The 20,766-nt window shown below is 35.0% G+C and overlaps 1 protein-coding gene and 1 pseudogene across 1 annotated transcript; both read left to right on the top strand.

The window, feature by feature from the left end:
* Positions 1 to 5,885: 5,885 nt before the first annotated feature.
* On the top strand, positions 5,886 to 8,063 carry LOC147395009 (pentatricopeptide repeat-containing protein At1g08070, chloroplastic pseudogene; annotated as a pseudogene).
* Positions 8,064 to 10,055: 1,992 nt separating this feature from the next.
* Positions 10,056 to 15,405, top strand: LOC147395008 (GDA1/CD39 nucleoside phosphatase family protein). The gene is made up of 8 exons (XM_086453766.1): positions 10,056 to 10,834; positions 12,070 to 12,182; positions 12,361 to 12,468; positions 13,770 to 13,824; positions 14,072 to 14,212; positions 14,300 to 14,397; positions 14,521 to 14,717; positions 14,825 to 15,405. Exons 1-8 carry the CDS (start codon positions 10,219 to 10,221, stop codon positions 15,093 to 15,095), a joined length of 1,599 nt encoding a protein of 532 aa, XP_086309892.1. The 5' UTR covers positions 10,056 to 10,218; the 3' UTR covers positions 15,096 to 15,405.
* Positions 15,406 to 20,766: the final 5,361 nt, after the last annotated feature.

The following is a 20,766-nucleotide window of genomic DNA, read 5'->3' as shown; positions in this document are numbered from 1 at the left end:
TCATGAGCGAAAGCAACCCCAACAAGACTTCTCAAAAATGTAGTTTTGGACTTATTGCAAAAGTTAGTGAAGCAAAAGCCATTACTAACAAACATGCTTCTCCGAAAAAGTTGTAACAAATAAGTCCTTATTTTTTGAATCATTTTCAACTTATGGCTTTTGCACAGAAGATCGATTCCCAATCAATAACAATTTCATACCATAAAGCGTCTTGATGACCAAACTACAAGAAACAATCCATCCTAAAATGAGATCCTTATCATTAAAATAGTGGTTAGGTACAAGATCGAGATGCTCTCTTTGTTTCGCTTCTTGCACCTAAAATCACTTTTTTAACAATAAAATTGGTAATATCTTAAAAGCACTTTTGACAAGTGTGAGAAATCGATCAGAAGCTCATTCTTTTCCAACTTTTGGCATTTGAGGGTTTCTAAGGTAATGTAAATCAATGGTAATACTCTTATTTATTAATTAATAATAATAATAATTAAAACATTTTTATTATAATTCTAAGATAATAAATTAATGACAAAATAATTGAAAGTGTATTAGATGACATCTTTAAAGCATGGTTTTAAATCTCGTCCGAGATCGAGATGACTCAGTCAAGTTGTCTCAGTACTGTCCACCAACGAGACTAGTTGACAAGCCGTCTCAAAAACAAGATTTGTTCTAATTTTAAGGCATTTTTTTAATCTTGTCTGACACAACTCAAATAAATCGAATATCTTGCTCGAGACAGGACATCAAAACGAGTTCTAAAATCATGGTCGTAAGTCATTAATATAAGGAATTTGGGTTGTGGATATCATGCTAACCCAAACCATGACAGATCCGTTCTAGTAAACATCAATCAAAGAATTAGTAGAGCTCATTGTGACACGTGTAAAACTTGACAAAGAAAATATCTTTAATAATTTGGACAGAGACGATGACTTGTAGTGTTATAGCAACCTTTCATTCTACATTGAAAAAGGTTTAGGTGTGATGTGTATCTGAAAATGAAATTGTGGACATCCATCCATTATAAACCATTGTCCCCAATTAAGCTTTTAAGTAGAAGTTGTGGGACATTTTCTGTTAGTTGCATTTATTTTGACTTGTCAAACCTCAATCCACAGCTGAGATGGTCCCCAAAAAAACTTTCCTAGGGATCAGTGCTGTTCAATAGTTCAATTAGAATGCAATGCTTCGAGGGATCATCTTGGGCCGTCCTAGATCTTTCTATCATCAGGCCTGAGTGGGCTGCTCAATGGCAATTTTGAATCCAATAAGCGTTGAGAATCCGTAGGTAGTGAGTTTGATACCCACTATATGAGCAGTGTTTCCTTGGGGTCACTCGTGGGGGTGCATCCTCGCTTATTTGGTGTGTGTGATGTGCGGGCATTGCACGTGCCCGGGGGAGGTACCCATATGTTTTGATTTATGATAAATGGGTATGGGAGAGAAATTGGATTTTATTTTATCTTGGATGGAGATGATGGTTTTTATAAGGAATTGTATATTAAAATGTGGATGTGGTGATGTTTCTACCTTATTATTAGAAATACATTCGTTCTTTGGTCTGAAATCCAATTGTACATTTTTCCAAATTTGCTGAGTTGTAGATTTGTAGAATTGACTTTTGGGTTTTATTCCTTGAAACCTTTCTAAAGTTTTTCTTTATTTTCAAAAATCAAAATAGTGAGAATAATGATTTCCTGATGACTCCCCCTCTGACATACTCCCCTTTTACTCTTTTGACGTGGGGTGTGCATGGAATCATAGATTTTTTTCTTGGGATACAAGACTGCATAAATTTATGGGGATATGCAATTATGTATGCCGGGGAAAAAAGCTATGGTTCTATGCACATACCACATCAGGAGAGTATGGGGGAATATGTGAGGGGGGAGTCAGATTATCACGATTCATAAAAAATGATAGTATCCTAAATGAATTCAACTCCAAGGACACTTAAACAATTCAAATAAGCAAGATAAAAATTAATAAAAAATAGCAAAGTCTGATTTCGAACTAAAGTTAGATCCACCCCCCTTAAACAACATCTCTTCACAATTTATCTCGTTCTAGGCCTCGACATAACTTTTTTTTTCATGTTTTTATTTTAGAAGTGATTCATGTCAGTTGGAAGCTAGGGTGCGGGATCACCTGATGTCTTGGTTTGACGATTCATGTCTGGGTTGGCAAGAGATGGAGCAAGAAGAGTTCGATAAATTTGATTAGTTAGATTTTCAACCGAAACTTGATTTATACAACATGACATCCATTAAAAAGGCAAAAAAAGCTCGTATTAAATATGTGGTTTATATACGTAATTAAGTGGATATTGGAAACATTATTTAGCTGAATAGCCTATTTAATCACCCATGACCTACATAACTAATGGCATGGATGATTAATCTAAGCTTACACAAATTCCATCCTCTTAATACCCCCTCATCGACATCAATTTACTCAGTTCGAAGGCTTTATGCTTCTTCATAATGAAATCGTTTGCTTCGACATCAATATTTTCATCATAAACCTTGTGTTTTCCTTCCTTAGCTTCCTCAAAGTGCACATGCTTTGTTGCATGAACTACCTCTTTATCCTTGGGAACGTGTTCCTCGTGATGCCTTACATGTTGTTGGTGTAAATTGTTGTTGAACATCATGTGAAGGTTTGGGTAACGAGGAGGATCAACGGTGCTGACCCATTCGGTCGTAGAAACACGAACCTGATACCCATCTGGGGCACTTTGGTGCCAACCATCGCGATGGTCCATTTCTTCTTCGAAGGCAACTCTTCTATGAGACATACTTGTTTCGATGACTACAAACGTGTATTGAGTTGTAAGCCAATCTGTTTTGTTTTATAGAGTAATTTATATTCCGAGAAGATAAGATTGCATCTGATTCCTTTGTTTTTTTCTATATCAAGCATCACATTCTCAGAAATTCTGGACGACTTAAATTCAACAAAATTTAGAGAATTTCCCAAGGGAATCATTGATAGACATCCAATATGTATTATAGAGGATCCTCAAATGGTGCTTTGGCATATTTTCTCTAAAAAGAATGATATATGCTATCCTCACTAGGAGAATAATGTAGCAGTTGTTCCTAGATCCAACCTTTGAATGTCATTGAGATTTGTATGATGTGAATCCCAAGGACCATCGCCTTTCTGGGCCTAGGGTTTTTGGAATAAAAATCAAATTTGATAGCTTATGAAGGGACTGACGGAAACGTCAAGTGTAGCACTTAAACTAGACCGTCTCAAATCATCCAGGTTGATATTTCAAATGATTAATTAAGATCAATCAATCATATTGTCGATTTTGACAATTTGAATCATTGATCTCGAGGATTCATTTTCAAATGTCAAGATCGATGATTGTAAGAAGGTTGATCTTGACAATTTGAATTATTAATTTTGATGATTCATGTTCAATAGTAGAGATTGATGATAGGAACAAAGACTGATCTCAATGATTTAAATTGTTAGTCTCACCAAGTGAAAATAAGGTGAGGGGATATTAAAAAATATTTTTTTTTTCTAATAATAGACCATCAAGTTTCAGTGGAAAAATTAGGGAGGATTCGGAAAGAAGCGAATAAGGAATCTTAGAACCTTTTTCTTATTACCTTCAATTAATCATGATTATTGCAATTTTTTTTTTACTTTAGGTTTTCTTTTCAATGGTACCATCAAAGTCATAATTGTTATATAATATTCCCACAATCTTAATCAATTTTACTTTATCAACAAATGAAATTCAAGACGTTTCTTATGTTGATATATGACTTTGGATTTTGTCTTTTCTAATATTTCATTTGAAGGTTGTGATAGATTCAATGGATACAACCAATGTTCTAAAACTCTTTGATTTGAAACTTAGACAATTTAATCTTGAGTTAGTGTTGAAATTTGTATGACCAACTCCAAGTGGGGAAATCCTGAGTTGGATTAGAAATTTAGAAAAATTATATATTATGGTTAAGAGACGTGTTGGAGTGACTTTAAGCTAGAACCTCATAGTGCACTAATTGACGTGAAAATGGATATGAACCGTATATGTTTTTTCACTCGTTTTTTTACGTCAAGAAGTATGATATGAGGTTCCAGCCTGAGGTCACTTCAATATTATATGTTTAATGTTATTTTAAATTAAAGTAATATTTTTCAATTTTAAAATATTAAATATACAAGAATAAGAGTTGGCCTATGTTGTTTGGAAAGACAATAAAGTTGGAAGGATATTATTAGAAAAGAGGCAGAAAAAGAAAGATAATATATAAAGTCAAAGAAATATGCATAAAAGAAGAGGAAATACAATAATGTTGGAGGGATATTCTTGAAAATGAGGAGAAGAGAAAAAGATAATGAAGTCGGAGATTATCCTTGAATTTTGTGTTAAGATTAAATTCCAACATCTCCTTGTACGGCAGAGGGGAGAGGGAGACAACCGAACTGGCATCCCATCTCAACTATTTGTTTGATAGTGGTTTGAGGCTATTTTTTTTTTTCCATTAATATATATTCATGAGACTAATTACTTGCATCTCAAAAATTCTTGATTGCATCCCTATCTTAAAAAATATATTTATTTGTTATAATTTTATTTTAAGTTTTAGTGGTTATATTATATAAAGAAAGGGTTGGGATCCGTTGACTCAACTCATGAAAAAAACACATGATCCCAACCCTTTAATCACAAAATCCAATGGTTGAGATTTATGAGTATCTTGATAACACAAATCTCGAAAAATATCCTGATGATAATTCTCAATCATTGGATTTTGCATTTAAATGATTGGGATCATATGTTTTTTTCATGAGTCATTCTTAGGAGTCAAGGGATCCTGACCCAGAAAAAAAAAAGCTACATAGTAAATAAGTAGGGTTGTGCTGGAGTGACCTCAAAATTGTACCTCATATCTCACTTTCCTGACATGGAAGTATGTAGGAACCACATAAACTTTTTCACTTACATCTCAATGAAAAACATCTATGGTTCCTATACACTTCCATATTAGGAAAGTGAGATATAAGGCACAATCTTAAGGTCACTTTGGCAGTATTCAACTAAATAATCTCTCTCTTTGGTTCCTACACACTTCTATGTCACGAAAGTGAGATATGAAGTACAATCTTGAGGTCACTTCAACATTATTCGAATAAATAATTCTCTCTCTCTCTCTCTCTCCTCTTCCTTAAGTAAGAAATATTACTTAAACAACAACAAGAAGATATCTTTTCATTATCTAAAGATTTGGTTTTAATTCAAAGAGACAAAGAATTCCCTACCAACACCCTATATGTGGTGCTGCAATGAGAAGGATGGACATGGGACTAAGGTGAGCACCGATTGAATGAGTAGGATGGACATGGGACTAAGGTGAGCACCGATTGAATGAGTAGGATTAGGGCTTTTGCTTCCTTAAAATCAACAGAAAACACGGGAGTGATGGCTATTTTATCTATCTTTCTGGATGACTCACACAAAACGATGCTTATTTGATTCAAAAGAGGACCGAGAGGGAAATCATTAGTCTTTTTCTTCAAGTCATCCTTCCAAAAAAAAAAATAGGAGCAGGAGAGAGAGCTTTTCACTCACTCCTATTTGATAGAATGAATCAACTTAACCCCTAATTCAATCTGTTGCTCGATCATTCCAAAGTAAGAAGGTAGAGTAGTATCAAAATGGTTAAGTGATGGAGTGCAATCAGCATTAGGTGATCTGCAACTAGTCGATCTCATATTTATTTAAGTCCACCTAGTGCAGAGTAGCTAGGGGTGTTAATGGACTGGGCCTTAAACGGACTTTAATTAACCATGTCCAAAATCCTAGTCCAAACCAAGTCCATGGACTTGAGTTTGTTCTTACTTAGAAGAGAGAGACTGAGAGTGAGAGGGTGAGAGAGAGAGAGAGATGGCTTTTACTCTTCCACTATGTCCCTCCAAAACCCTTACTGTCACAACTACCATCTCCGAATTCCCCAACAACCCTAAAACCCTTATTCTGGAACAATGCAAAACAATCAAAGATCTCAATCAAATCCATGCCCACATCATCAAGACTGGCCTCTTCATCAACCCCTCCATTGTCGAAAACCTCCTCGAATCCTCTGCAATTCTTCTCCCTGGAAGCATGGATTACGCTCTCGCCATCTTTAATGGCATCGAAGAAGCTCAACCCGCAGCTTATAACATCTTGATCAGAGGTTTCACCTCGAAACAATCCCCAGAAAAGGCAATATTGCTATTCAAACAAATGCGAGAAAATTCGGTAAACCCCAATAAGTATACCTTTCCTTGCATTTTAAAAGCTTGTTCTAGATTACAAGCATTGAAAGAAGGGGAACAAATTCATGCCCAAATCGTCAAATTCGGTTTTGGGTCTCATGGGTTTGTTCAGAATACTTTGATCCATTTATATGGTAATTGTGGCAAAGTTGAAGTTGCTCGTCGGGTGTTCGATGAAATGTCTGAAAGAGGTGTCATCACTTGGAATTCTATGTTTGCTGGGTACTCTAAGAGTGCTTACTGGGAGGAGATTGTAAAATTATTTCGTGAAATGTTGGATTCTCATGTTGAATTTGACGAAGTCACCATGATTAGTGTTCTAACGGCGTGTGGGCGATTGGGGAATTTGGAATTAGGGGAATGGATTAGTGAGTATATAGATGCAAAGGGTTTATTGGGGAATTTGAATTTGATTACGTCGCTTATAGATATGTATGCAAAATGTGGTAGGGTCGATACTGCAAGGAAATTGTTCAATGAGATGCCCACAAGAGATGTTGTTGCATGGAGTGCCATGATCTCTGGTTATAGTCAATCTAGTCGGTGTAGAGAGGCACTTAATCTATTCCATGAGATGCAAATGTCAAACGTGGATGCAAATGAGATTACGATGGTTAGCGTTCTCTCTTCTTGTGCGGTTTTGGGCGCTTTTGAAACGGGGAAATGGGTTCATTTCTATATAAAGAGGAAGAAAATGAAGCTCACGGTTACCCTTGGGACCGCTCTAATGGACTTCTACGCGAAATGTGGTTCTATTGAGAATTCAATCGAAGTGTTCAAGGATATGCCTTCAAAAAATGTCTTGTCTTGGACCGTGCTAATCACAGGGCTTGCTAGTAATGGGCAAGGAAGAAAGGCTCTTGATTACTTCTCTCTAATGCGGAAAAAGAATGTCGAACCAAATGACGTGACTTTCATTGGAGTCCTCTCTGCTTGTAGTCATGCAGGCTTGGTAGAGGAAGGTCGTGGGTATTTCGTTAGCATGAGTAGAGATTTTGGTATTGAGCCAAGAATTGAGCACTACGGTTGCATGGTTGATATTCTTGGTCGAGCTGGTTTGATCGAAGAGGCACATCAGTTCATAAGGAACATGCCCATGGAACCTAACGCCATTGTTTGGAGAACGTTGTTGGCTTCATGTAGGGTTCACAAAAATGTTGATATTGGAGAAGAATCTTTGATACAATTAGTTAAATTGGAGCCCACACATAGTGGGGATCATATACTTTTGTCAAATATCTATGCATCAATAGGTAGGTGGGAGGATGCATTAAGGGTAAGGAGCCGAATGAAGGAGAAAGGAATCAAGAAGACACCGGGTTGTAGTTTGATTGAGATTGATGGGGCGATTCATGAGTTTTTTGCCGAAGATAGTGCTCATCCTCAATCGAATGAGATTTATGCTGCAATTGAGAACATGATGAAGCGAATTAAGTCGGCAGGTTATGTGGCTAACACAGCAGAGGCAAGATTAGATGCAGAGGAAGACGATAAGGAAGCTTCGGTGTCTCACCATAGTGAGAAGTTAGCCATTGCCTTCGGTCTTATTAGAACATCACCCGGAACTACGATTAGAATATCGAAGAACCTCAGAGTTTGTACTGATTGCCACACTGCGTCGAAGATGATATCAAAGGTTTTTGATAGAGAGATTGTCGTTAGGGATCGAAACCGCTTCCATCATTTCAAAGACGGGTCTTGCTCTTGTAATGATTATTGGTAAACCCTAGTTGGTTAATAATTTCATTTAATGAAGTGCCCTTTTTTATTCATCAAGTTGCAGTCCTTAACACAGTCGCAGCGTGAAATCTTTTGTTTGAGTGATTGCGTAACCTAAGAAAAAAAAGAAAGAAATAAACTTTATAAAATTTAAGTGAGAGATTGAGTAATTTTAAGTCAATGTTAAGGATAATTCATGTTGAATGAGTTTTAAAACCATAATTCTAACACATCAACTTTTTAAATCTCGCATAAGAATTAATCAAATGATATATTTTCTACTGAAGTTGAGAAACCAAAGACATCTTCTTGGCTTCTTTGAAAAGTCTAAGAGAAGAAACTCTAAAAAAAACTGCTTAATCTATATGTAAACGACTGCTTAAATTTTTTTATTTTCTATAAAAAAAAAAAAAAATTGGTGTGTTGTATGTAAAAGTTGGTGTGGCAATAGAATTTCTCCAAATGAATAACATGCACAACTTATGTCCAAATTCTATTTTGGTACACTGTTCATTTTAATTTTCAAAACATGCTTTTCCTAAATTTGTCATTTTTATAATCAACAAATTCGTTGATAAATTACTAGTAAGATCGTTGATAAGGCAAGATCGTTGGTATTTAATTAACGAATTCGTAACTTATAAAAGTGCGAATTCACTCGAAAAGCATGCTTTGAAAATTAAAATGAACAATATACTAAAACTAGAATTTCATCATATTCGGTTCTCGAAATGGAGATCCACCCTTAAAATATCGTATATTAAAAAAAAAAAATATTGAATGAAAAATTGACTTTGTAAGAAAGATTTCAAGAATCCACCATGAATGAATCTTTCACAAAAAAATCTTATCCATTTCTCTCCCTCTTATTTGAAGAGAATATATGACGAAAATAAATGAGGTCGCTCTCTCTTCAATCACACCAACTTTTACATAAAACACCTAAGATGTGCCTTACTTTCTAGTGAAATCAAATTAGTTGGAGCACTCTAGGTAAGAAAGTGGTGTGGCAATAGAACCCCCTTCAAAAATTCTCCATAAAACTATGGAAAAAAAATTCATAGAAAGAAATAAATTTGGTCCTCTCTTTCTAGATGTAAAAAACATTCGATCAATGATACTCTAGAACATGGTTAATTGACTTTCCTCAAGCAATTGAAGAAAAATGGGGTGCGCTAGTAAAAGATAAAGAATGAGTATTTACATCTCTCAAATAGTTTAGTCAAATTTCTTTTTCAAACGTACCCAACTTTGGCAACAAATCTGATTTCAATACATTGTTCATTTTAATTCTCTAAATATGTTTTTAAGTGAGTTCGGTATTCTAATGTCAAGTGACAATCTTGCTGATAAATTTAAAGACAAATATCCTTATTTTTTAACAACCAGACACTGGTAATTATCAATGAGATCATCACTTTAAATTAGAATACCACTAATGAACTTGCTTGAAAACATATTTTGAGAATTAAAATGAAGGAAAATTTTATTGACATGCCACCAAACTTTAAGAGTGGGTCAAATTTTAGAAAGAAATTAAAAAAATTATTTTTAAGGGAACTCTTGGTTCGTGTGTCTTCTTCGACGACTCTATGTCCTCTAGCGAACCAATACATGGCTACGCAAAACAATCGTCCCTTCTCTGATCTCTTCTTCTTCTCTCTCTATCTGATTTTCTCCTCTTCCTCCTCCTCCTTCTCTCTCTTCGATCGTCATCGAATTTTATGGAGTTGCCTGAGTTGTAGAACTCGTTGGAAGATGAGAGGAGTGCCGGGGTGCCCTTAGACATGAAGTAATCACAATAATTTTTTAATTTTTTAATTTTAAGATGTGCTCCTAAAATTAGGGGCCTTAGGATTTCTTGGTGTGCCAATAAAATTTTCTTAGAATGAATAATGTATGGGATTCGGAGTTTTGTCCTATTCAACACACTAAATGGTAATTTGCCCTTAATTTCATTTAATGATGTGTTAAAAGCAAAAGTTGGTGTGCCAAACTGATAACATAGGTTCTCATTTTCCTTTCAAAAGCATAGAAAACAAAAGGAAAGTATCTCCTCTTGACTCTTGAGGAGTGGCGAGAAGAGGGAGAGAGAGCGAAGATTCCTCGACAGCCTCTCTCTCCATGTACGGTCGCCACCATTTTCGAAAACCCTAGATTCTCGTAGACCCTAATCCCTCACTTCCATCTCTTAGATCTGGGGTTTTGATGCGAAGAACGATTGCCCGCACTCCCGCACTTGATCTCCACCCAAAGATGGATTCAATTAAACTCCAACTTCGACCCAACGCCCTTCGATCCACCAACATTTCCTCTCGAATTTCTTCATCAAATTGGAAACAAACCAGAAGAAATCTCTCGATTTTCGTCATCATCACAGTGATTCTTGCTCTATTCTGTTATCTCTTTGTGATCCCAAGAGGTTCTCGTAATTCTGTATCTTTAAGGAGAAAATTTGGGATTATTATTGATGGTGGTAGTACAGGGACTCGGATTCATGTGTTCGAGTTCTCGATCGATGAGAGAGGTAAGCCAGTTTTTGACTTTGGGAAGGAGGGAATGGCGTCGATGAAAGTAAATCCAGGTCTTTCTTCATTTTCTGGGGATCCAGAAAGTGCTGGAAGGTCTTTGTTGGAGCTTTTGGAGTTTGGGAAGGGAAGAATTACTAAGGATTATTGGGTAGAGACTGAAATTAGGCTTATGGCGACTGCGGGTTTGCGGAGATTAAGTATGAGAGTTCAAAATCGGATCTTGGAGTCATGTAGGGTCGTTCTGAGGTCTTCGGGTTTCAAGTTTCGGGATGATTGGGCTTCTGTCATCACTGGTAACAGAATTCTTTTCGCTACTTTCATCGTAATTTTTTTTTTTTTGTTGATTCAAAATCACCTTAAAGTTGAATATATGAGAATTCTACTTTTAAAATGGACTAAAGAAACGTAAAGTAGAAGAGAAGAGAAGGGTTAATTTGAAGAAACCCAATCCTCTAAATGTGCCAAATGCAATTAACTTTCTCCTTACTCACTAATTAAAGAAAAAATAAATAAATCTTTTAATTTATGTTTTAAAAGGCAGAACCATTGTAATAAGCAAAAATTCTCTCATTCCGCATCTTCGATTGGTGTATTGGTATAGATTTCAAACTGCACCTGTTCCTCACTCTTGTCATTAGTGATGGGCATTGGTTTTGTATTGTAACATACTAACATGGTTTTCTAATTTGGTTTTAACGTGATATGTGAAAGATTATTAGATGTATTTTAAACCCAAACGGCATCTCTAATTTGTACGGATCCTGATTGATGTGCTAAATCATCTTGTGAGGCCTGTCAAATGAGAGAGAGTTTCATGCTTACTCAGATCTAGATTGATGCTTGTTTTTTTCTTTTTTTTGATGGGTGAGATGGATGTTTGTTGGATGGCTTGAATTGTGGGTCTGCTTAACAATCTACTTTTTGGGGTGGGTATCCATGGGAGGGGCTTAGGCCTACCTTAAGATAATTAAACCGAACAATGCCACGACTTAAGCAACACGTGCATCATGTGCTTCTCCCCTATTCAGAATACTACTACTTTGCAACTTAACAATTTGCTCAAAATTCTTCATTGTACCATTGCTGCATTTGTAATCTATTTTCAGACTAGTCCATGCTAGAAGCTGAATATTAGATGGCACGATCTTTATAGGCTCATGTAGGAATTTAGACACATCTTAAGATTTGAGTTCCTTTTCGATCGGCTAAACTTTCTTTCTTTTGAAATTAGATTTCTAAATCCATGCATGTAATTTTTCTTTTTTTTCAAAATCTATTAATCATATCATTAAACTAAGGAATGCTATAACTTAAACAACAGGTGTGTTGCGTGCCTTCCCCTAGTTAAAATAACTACTACTTCTTATCTTGAAAAATTTCTCAAGATTCTACATCTTAGCTCTCAATAAAATTCTATTTATCGGAAAAAAAAAAGATTCTTCATCCTCCCATTGCTGTATTTGTAATCTGTTTTCAGACTTCTGTCCATAATCTAGAAGCTTACTATTAGATGACATGATTGTTATAGGCTCTGATGAAGGAATTTTTGCTTGGGCTGCGGCAAACTACGCCCTTGGCACTCTTGGAGGTGATCCTCAACAAACTACTGGGATAATTGAACTTGGTGGGGCATCTGCTCAGGTTTAGTTTCCTTTTCTTTACTTTTACAGGATTACTCGTGATAATGTATTTCATCCCAACTTTATCCAGTTCTAGTGTTGCTGCCTTGCTGGAAGGTAGTTGTGCATGCTTTGTACAATTAAAGTAGAGGCATGTGATATGAAATCTCTGTTTTAAATGGATGGTGCTCTAATTCCAGGTGACATTTGTTTCAAGTGAGCTGCTTCCGCCTGCGTTTGCACGCACACTTAAGTTCGGAAAGTTCACTTACAACCTCTATAGCCACAGCTTGCTTGATTTTGGTCAGGTGATTTTTTACGTCAAACTTATTAATTTACATAGTGGGACTTGTACATTTTTTATTTTTTTATCTTGAATACCCTTTTTACTCTTCTTGTGTATTCAAAATGTTCCATACGATGTTTGCTTATTGCTTGGTTTGCAATATCTTATGTTGTCTGCATGGTTATTCTAACTTTCTTCCACTATGTTTTTCTGTTTGTATAACTTGTTAATGAGGTATTTTGGTTAAGATTTCTTAATATTTTCGTTCGGGTCGCTTTTTAATTAGAATATTAGCACCAAAACTACTAGAATTACCAAAAGAAAAATTTTCTTTTGGAAATCATACTTTAGATGTAAATGTAGGATTGGTTTTTATTTTATTTTATTTATTATTATTATTATTATTATTACATTCGTTTTTTTTTTTGGTGGGGGGGATTAACAAGGATGTAAAGCATTCAAGTACCAGACCTTGATGTTCGGCCTCTGTTATCCTTTTAGAACCTTCAACCTTCACTACATAGAAGCTAGTTGTAAAAAAATAATGATATGCTACCTCAAATATGAAAATGACAACTTAGTAAATGCATGCAGAAACATATGAGGGGAAAAAATGTAATGTAGTATCCACTTGCTAGAATCTCTATCAAATTATAGTCATGACTTCTTGCTAGAAATTTTCTTTCAAGTTCAGTGGGCATGTAAACTAGTACGGATGCCACAAAATTAGATTTTTAAATTTTTTTTTTCAATTGGGTTTTAACAAGTTAAAGTCACGAGTAAATCCTACCTGCCCCTCTACATGTGTGGCATGGTAATACCTTGGACAGGTCACATAATCACGTACATGTCATGACCTTATGGTTTATGAGTCATTTAGCCTTGAAAAATTAGCACTTGTGAGTTAATCATGATTAGAATCTCACCAATTTTTTTTGCTCGTATAATTAGCATGGCATAGTAACTTTGTCTGCTATTGTGGTTCTCTTTAAATCCATTTATTACCATGATTAGAATCACACCAATTTTTTTTTTTTTGCTTGTATAATTAGCATGGCAGAGTAACTTTGTCTGCTATTGTGGTTCTCTTTAAATCCATTTAATATCTTTTTGTTTTTATTTTTATTTTTATCGGTTTATAGTATGTGTTTATATTCTACTAATATGTCAAGTGCTTCCAATAAATCTTTTACTTTGAGGTATGTGTCTGAAGTAATGCATCAACAATTTTCTTTTTTAGTTCTTGCTATCATTTTCTTTCCTCTGTTTAATTAGGCACTCAAATATGGTCATAGGAGTTCATAAATTATCCATTTTTTACAGAATGTTGCGTACGATTCATTACAGGACTTGCTTATTTCGAGACACCTTAAATCGTGTGAGTGGTTACGCCCTTTTTTTTCTTTACATTGTGCATATAATGATAAAGCAAAGATTAATGTTTTCCAGAGGTGAAGGCTCCCGACATCTTTTTTCCTGTTCTATTATTTATTTCAATCATTATAATTTTTTACTAGATGGAATAAGTATTTATCTTCAAACATATTGTATTTTATTGTCATTTTTTTTTTTTTGTGTGTGGCTTTTACATTCAGAAATTCTTAACCAATTTTCCCTTATTGCAGCATCAGAATCTATTCGAGATGAATTAAATGTAGACCCTTGTACTCCTAAAGGATATTCACCCAGCCTTCCAACTCTCCATTCCGGTGGTAACTTCACAGAGTGTAGACATGCTGCACTGACGCTGTTACATAAAGGAACAGGTTGCAATGCTGTCAGTCTGCTTGCAAACCAGAGAATTTTGTTAAAATTTAGTAAAAAATAACTGATCTCTTCTGTTTGATATGCAGAGAAATGCTCTTATCAGCAGTGCCGCATAGGTTCAACTTTCATACCTGAATTGCAAGGGAAGTTCTTGGCTACTGAGAATTTCTTCTACACATCAAAGGTTGTAGTTCTTGTTCTAATTTTCCACTCTAGACTTCAATACAAGATTTTTTTTGGATAAATTCAGGAATTTATTAATTGACCATCTCTGATGTTTTTAAGATTTCTTCCCCTGTTGGAACAGTTCTTTGGGCTGACTCCAACTGCATTTCTTTCTGATCTGATGTCTGCTGGCCAACAATTTTGTGAAGAAGATTGGTCAAAGTTGAAAATGAAATACCACTCTCTTGACGATGAAGATTTGTTGCGGTATTGCTTCTCTTCAGCATATATTGTAGCTCTACTTCATGACAGTCTGGGAATTGCTTTGGATGATAAAAGGTATTACTCTCGAAGTGACTTAGACTGATCTATATTGCAATCCTCATAATACTTAAATGTAGCTTGTGATGAGCTTTTGAAGTCCTACTGGAATTATTGTTGAACAGGATTGGATTTGCAAATCAGGTGGGGGATATACCACTTGATTGGGCCTTAGGAGCTTTCATCTTGCAGAGTACAACTGATTCGGACAGAGAACAACCTGATTGGATTGTCTACATATTCGGTTATAACTCGTCCACATTGTTGTCATTATGTGGTGTCTCTGCTATTTTGATATTTACAGCTTGGTCAGTAGCGAAGTGGCGTAGACCTCAATTGAAGACAATCTATGATCTTGAAAAAGGACGTTACATTGTTACACGTGTCAACAGATGATCGATTCCTGAAGACTAGAACACTGCCCATTTCTTGAGCTTTGGAGATGGGAGGGAGGAAGCGTGTGATATTAGCGTTGTTTAACCTTCATTTTTATTTTTATTTTTTTGGTACCCAAAGTAAACCCTTGGGAGGTTATCATATTCATGGGGCCATTTGACCTTTCTAGTCAGGATTTCTCACAGGACAGGAAATTACAAACCAAGGTCATTATTGTAAAAGATAGATATCCACTGTATCAATATTTCTATATGTATCTCCACCAGAGCTCTTATATATAATGATAAAGAGAGGTTTTCCTTTGTATCGATATTTCTATATTCATCTCCAACAGAACTCTTATGCATGACATTTTAAACACCAAGGCACTTTTGTACTTCATTTGGACATGTATAATATTGTTTTAGACTTGGTGTGGTAACATAAAGAAGAAAGGCAACCATCCTTTATGTTGCCTGAATTTTCAAAATTGCCTCCACAAGTAGATTTGTTTCGTTGAAAATTTTAAAATGAAATAGCTTTTGGCAAGATATTTCCGAGTATACTTTGAGAAGCATGTAATAATTTATGCCATCTCAAGATCTAACATAAGAGTCAGAATGATCAAATGTGAGGAATAGATGTCATAAATCTTAAGGTTTCAATATCGATCTGTAGAGGAGATTCTGGGTTATTTTATCGATTCTGCTTTGCAGCTCCACTGAATGCTCCCTCTGTTGTCTGATGGCACCGATGTGGTACCTGCCAAGAATCCTCCAACACCCAAGTTAGATTATCAGAAAAGATAGGTAGATTCTCAAGATGTGGTACCTGCCAAGAATCCTCCAACACTCAAGTTAGATTATTAGAAAAGATAGGTAGATTCTCAAGTTTTCTGAAGGAAGAACACCTCTTCCTTCAATCTCTCCCCTTCTTATAAGGTTTCCCCTAGAATAGGAATCCCATCTAGATTCCTTCAAACTCGGGATCTGATTTTGGGGAATCTCTTATCCAAAAGGAAACTCAACAGAATTAGGAATACTTTGCTTTGCGCTCTTGGATTCTTGGGATTTATCCTTTAAAAGGCTGAAATAGTCCAAGGTCTACGCATGTTTATCAACTTTCCTCTGCCTTACTGTCAGAGCAGACTGGATTGACCTGCTGATCTGACCTGGGTACCATTTACTCTAGTCAAGTTCTCTTCTAACCTGTCCTGATTTACGTCTGGATCAGGACACGTGTAGGGTCCTGATTAATTACCAATTTTACCCTCTACACTATTGATAACAATTAGATGAAATTTTCCTCTCAGATAATGATAATGGGGACTCTAGAATCAAACCTGAGAAACTTTTCCTATTAAGTGCTCATTGTCTCTGTCATTTCATCACACATTACTACTAGTTACCATTAATGTTGGCACTCATGAGCATCATGGAGAAATAATAAATGTACTTAAAAACATATTGCAATTCTTTTTCTACTAGTAATTGAATATCAGATGTATACTAATAACAAATCAATTTTTTTTTTAATAATTAGAAATAAGTAATTAAAATAGAACATGATCTACTTATAGCAAGAACACTCTTCAATGTGCAGGAGAGTGGATTCATTGCGACCAGGCATATAATTAACAATCATGAATGTTAGAGATATGAGGAAAAGCCATTCGGTCTTTGGAAATTTGGGTGTAGGGAGGGCAATAGAGTTGGTTTCGGATTGGGAAACTTACAGTTACTAATGCTTGTAATTAGTCTTAAAATGAAGTGGAACTTTCTCATCTGGGGACGTAGACATAGTCAAATAACATAAAGCTTGTAATTAGTTTTCTTGATTTAATATTTCTTAGCTGTTTTACATCACATGTACATCACTGGATCTAAGTATCCGAGCTTGTACATTTGGACAGACATGCTATTGCCTTGGATGGTGGGTGCGGTTAAGTAACTTAACGAATAAAACGGAAACCAAAATGAAACATTAGCTTTTTCCAACAAATTCATCATTTTGAGTCTCTTCCAGCAAAAGATAGAGATTCCATGCGATGATGTTTCCCCATAATTTGAGAACTTGAAAAGTCTTTAGAATCACCTTCGGCAACAACCTGTTCATAACCCAACGATCTTGCTAGCTTTGCTCTGTGTTGAAATGCAACAATGCCATTGGAGTTCCTAAACAAAGAATAAATGGAAGATAAAAGAAGATTTAATTGAGAGTTTATAGTAATTGATGTTTCCTATAAATTATTACAATTTTTCACAAAGAATCCATATATGCTCATCTATACTCAGCTCCATCTCTGTCTATCATCAAGATTTGATCAATTGAAAATAATCCTACAAGGACCCATTTGCAATGATTTCTCATCACATAGTGAAATAGACATGATAGCTGAAAAGAATTAGGATAAATCATTCCTACAAATAGATCGTTGTTCATGGCATTTCATCCATCTCGTCTTCACTTACAAAATAGATGAAGTGCAATGAACACGATCGATTTATAGTGATTAATTCCACACACTGTTTAAAAATGGTAAGATGACTAAATCTTGTTCGAGGAAGTGAGAACAATAGAAGCAAACCTAAGAAACTTTTCCGACAAAAAGTTCATTTTTTATGGCATCACCTATCATTGATAGTTGGGTTTTTTTTTTTTCCTCTTCCAAGAGATCGATGAAACTTCATAAACAAGATCTCTTTATAGTAAGTTAACACATCAACTATTTGGTGAAGAAGGTGGTTTCCTAGTGACCATTTATATAGGCACTCATAAGCATGGGAGGATAATAAATGTATTTACATAAAAAGATCTACATATCTTTTTTTTATTAACCAAATAGTCCTAAATCTCTCATAGTATCCCAATGTAGATTTCAAATGCTGATGGCTTAGAAAGGAAACTTGAGGTGTTAGTGAAAACTTGGCCTTCGCGCGTGTTGATGTTTGAATCCACAATCCAAGGTTGAATAGCCCATTCCTGGGCATGCTAGATTATTGATCAATAATTAGCAGGTGAAGGCGGGTTTTGAACCAAGGCCATGTCACCAACAGTGACAAACTTTAATAAACTTGGCAAGTGGGCACACCTTTTGGTGAACATATACGATGAATCGACCTGATAAATGATCTCAGTTATTCGACTTAATAATTATTTTATCCTAGCACCTAAAGTCCAATGTTTTTTTTCCTTGATGATCTACTCATGGATTAATGGTAATTTTACAATTGAATAAGAATATTTCCAAAAGATAAGAGTTGGATGGGGTTTGAAAAAAACTACTCTTGGCATCCCCATTTTACAAAGAAAAACTCGTTTCTACCTGAAATATCATCTTTGATAGCAGCCCCGATCAAATATGCCTCAAACATCCTCCGGGATGAATTTCAACGACACTAATTTGTGGGACTGATTGTTTCCAAAGATTCATCTATTTCGCTCATGTAGCCATATATGATAGGTAGTAATAGAAAATTCCACACAATAAATCTTGGACAGACTTACTAGGAAAAAGAAGATTTCTTATCAACTCAGCTTCCTCAAACCAGATGAATTCCAAATCTGGCTAGTATTGACATATGGGCATCTACAAAAATATGGTCGTTAACGTGAGGATAGATGCCAACACAAGACACATCTTTATGTCAAAACACTTCTTTCTTCCGCAGATTATCTATTGCAAGAAGCTATTTATTAAATGCCATCCAGGCTATGAAGGAATGACAAGGAACCCTCATCTGATTCCAAATGACATTTTCCAATCCACATATATTAACCAAGCTGGCCTTAGGGACTCCCACATGCACTCTTTTAGTAATGCACCAAATAAATTGATCTTCCACATTTTGAACCGACAGTGGATGAATCAGCACAAGATTATGTAGTGCATCAATAGCCAGACAATTTATAAGATATATAACGAAGAAATATTAATGTTGTCCAATTCCTTGGGAGATGACTTGCTTGATAGGCTTCACTGATGTAGGGAAAAAATTTAGAAAGAACAAAAGAAGCATAGAAGATGACTTAAATTGTGTTGAATTTGACGCTTGTATGCCAAATTTTAGCCATATTTGTCCTGGTATAAGTGACTTGATTAACCCTCGTCGTCATGACACATAGCTAGTATTATTTTTCATACCAATGTTGCTATCCCTGTTATCTTTTCATTGTTTTTGAGCTACAAAAGCACGTGATTCTGTAGGTTAAGAATCCTTTCCACCGTAGAGTCATCTTCTATGTTTAAAGCTAATGAGTGCCGAGAAAAATTGAGGAAAAGTAGATAAGGATGGTTTCATGTTGTTAATGACAGTGACAACGTACCACTTCCGTGATGGATGCTTTGATACAAAATTGAGTTTCTCTAAATAAGTAGACTTCTCAATATGAGTATATTAAAGAAGGATAAGAGATTTCCTTAAAAAAGATGCACATATTTACAAACTTTTTTTTTTTTGGCTAAGCAAGCAAAGGAATTATAGACAGATAGGGGCATTCCCCTAAAAAAACACAAATTAGATTAAAAAATAAAACATCAAAAATCCATAAAGATCAAACTATACTAGTTTAAACAACATTAAACGAAATCAAAATCTGCACTTGACCCAACGCTCTAAAACAGCATATAAACGTTCATCTTCTTGCTCTCAATTTTGAGCCATTTGAGGGGCCTTGATAGGATCATAGGACCATAACTTTTTTCCTTCCTTGATTTACCTCTTTTTGGGTCTTGATACAAATTTAGATTTAATCTTCCATTTATCCCATTCTTTGACGCAGGCCAACGTTTTGATATTGTTTTTTGATTCCTCTTCCAATGATTGATCTTCATTTGTTCTTGACTCTGATTGGGATTGGAAATTGTTCTTCTCCTAAGGTGGTTTCCTTTATGGATTAGAAAACTAGCTAAAGAATATAAAAAATAAATAAATATTGAAATAGGAAACTAAGCTGTCCATTAAAAAAATAAAATAAAAATAGAGACCAGGTACTTAAGAGAGATTATTGCTTATGATTCTTCTACTTTTTCTTTTTAGTGGTCTTCTTATTATTAGATTCCATGCACTATTTTGAAACGATCGAATTGATTTGTTGTAAGATCTTTACCAAACCTTAAGAAACTTTTCCTTAAAAAAGATAATTGTTTATGACATTCATCAACTGATCAATGAATTGTAGTTGTTGATTGCAGATGTGAAATTGAACAAAAATGATAAGAAACTTTGGTAAGTAAGATTCGTTTCACAGGAACAATCGTGATTTAACTTTTTCTTCGAATTGAAACCAAAACAGAATTTGAAAATAGATTCTTTAAAACATGATATAAAATTGCAACTAAGAAATAAAATGAAATTGAAACAAAAATAGGGATTGAAAACAATGTAAAAAAGCTTAGAAAGATCAAATCAACCTTTATAAGTCATCATATTGTTGAGTAATTCTAATTTTAACTCAATCCATGTAACAAATCATTGTTCGTGGATTGGAAGATAAATTGATTATTTCTTTAACGTAACTAGAAAATATAAATATGAATCCTGAACTTAAAGAAGATTATCTAATTTGTATTTCAAATTCATCACAAAGCATGATTAAGCTTGAACTCATCTAAGCATAAATCACCAAAGTTAGAATATTAGATATAATTTAGATGATCTCACCATAAGAGCATCACAAAGACACAATTAAA

This window comes from Akebia trifoliata, chromosome 9 (assembly GCF_017979445.1).
Source record: "Akebia trifoliata isolate Shusen 1 chromosome 9, ASM1797944v1, whole genome shotgun sequence".
Classification (NCBI taxonomy): domain Eukaryota; kingdom Viridiplantae; phylum Streptophyta; class Magnoliopsida; order Ranunculales; family Lardizabalaceae; genus Akebia; species Akebia trifoliata.
This window is presented reverse-complemented; position numbering and strand designations above follow the sequence as displayed.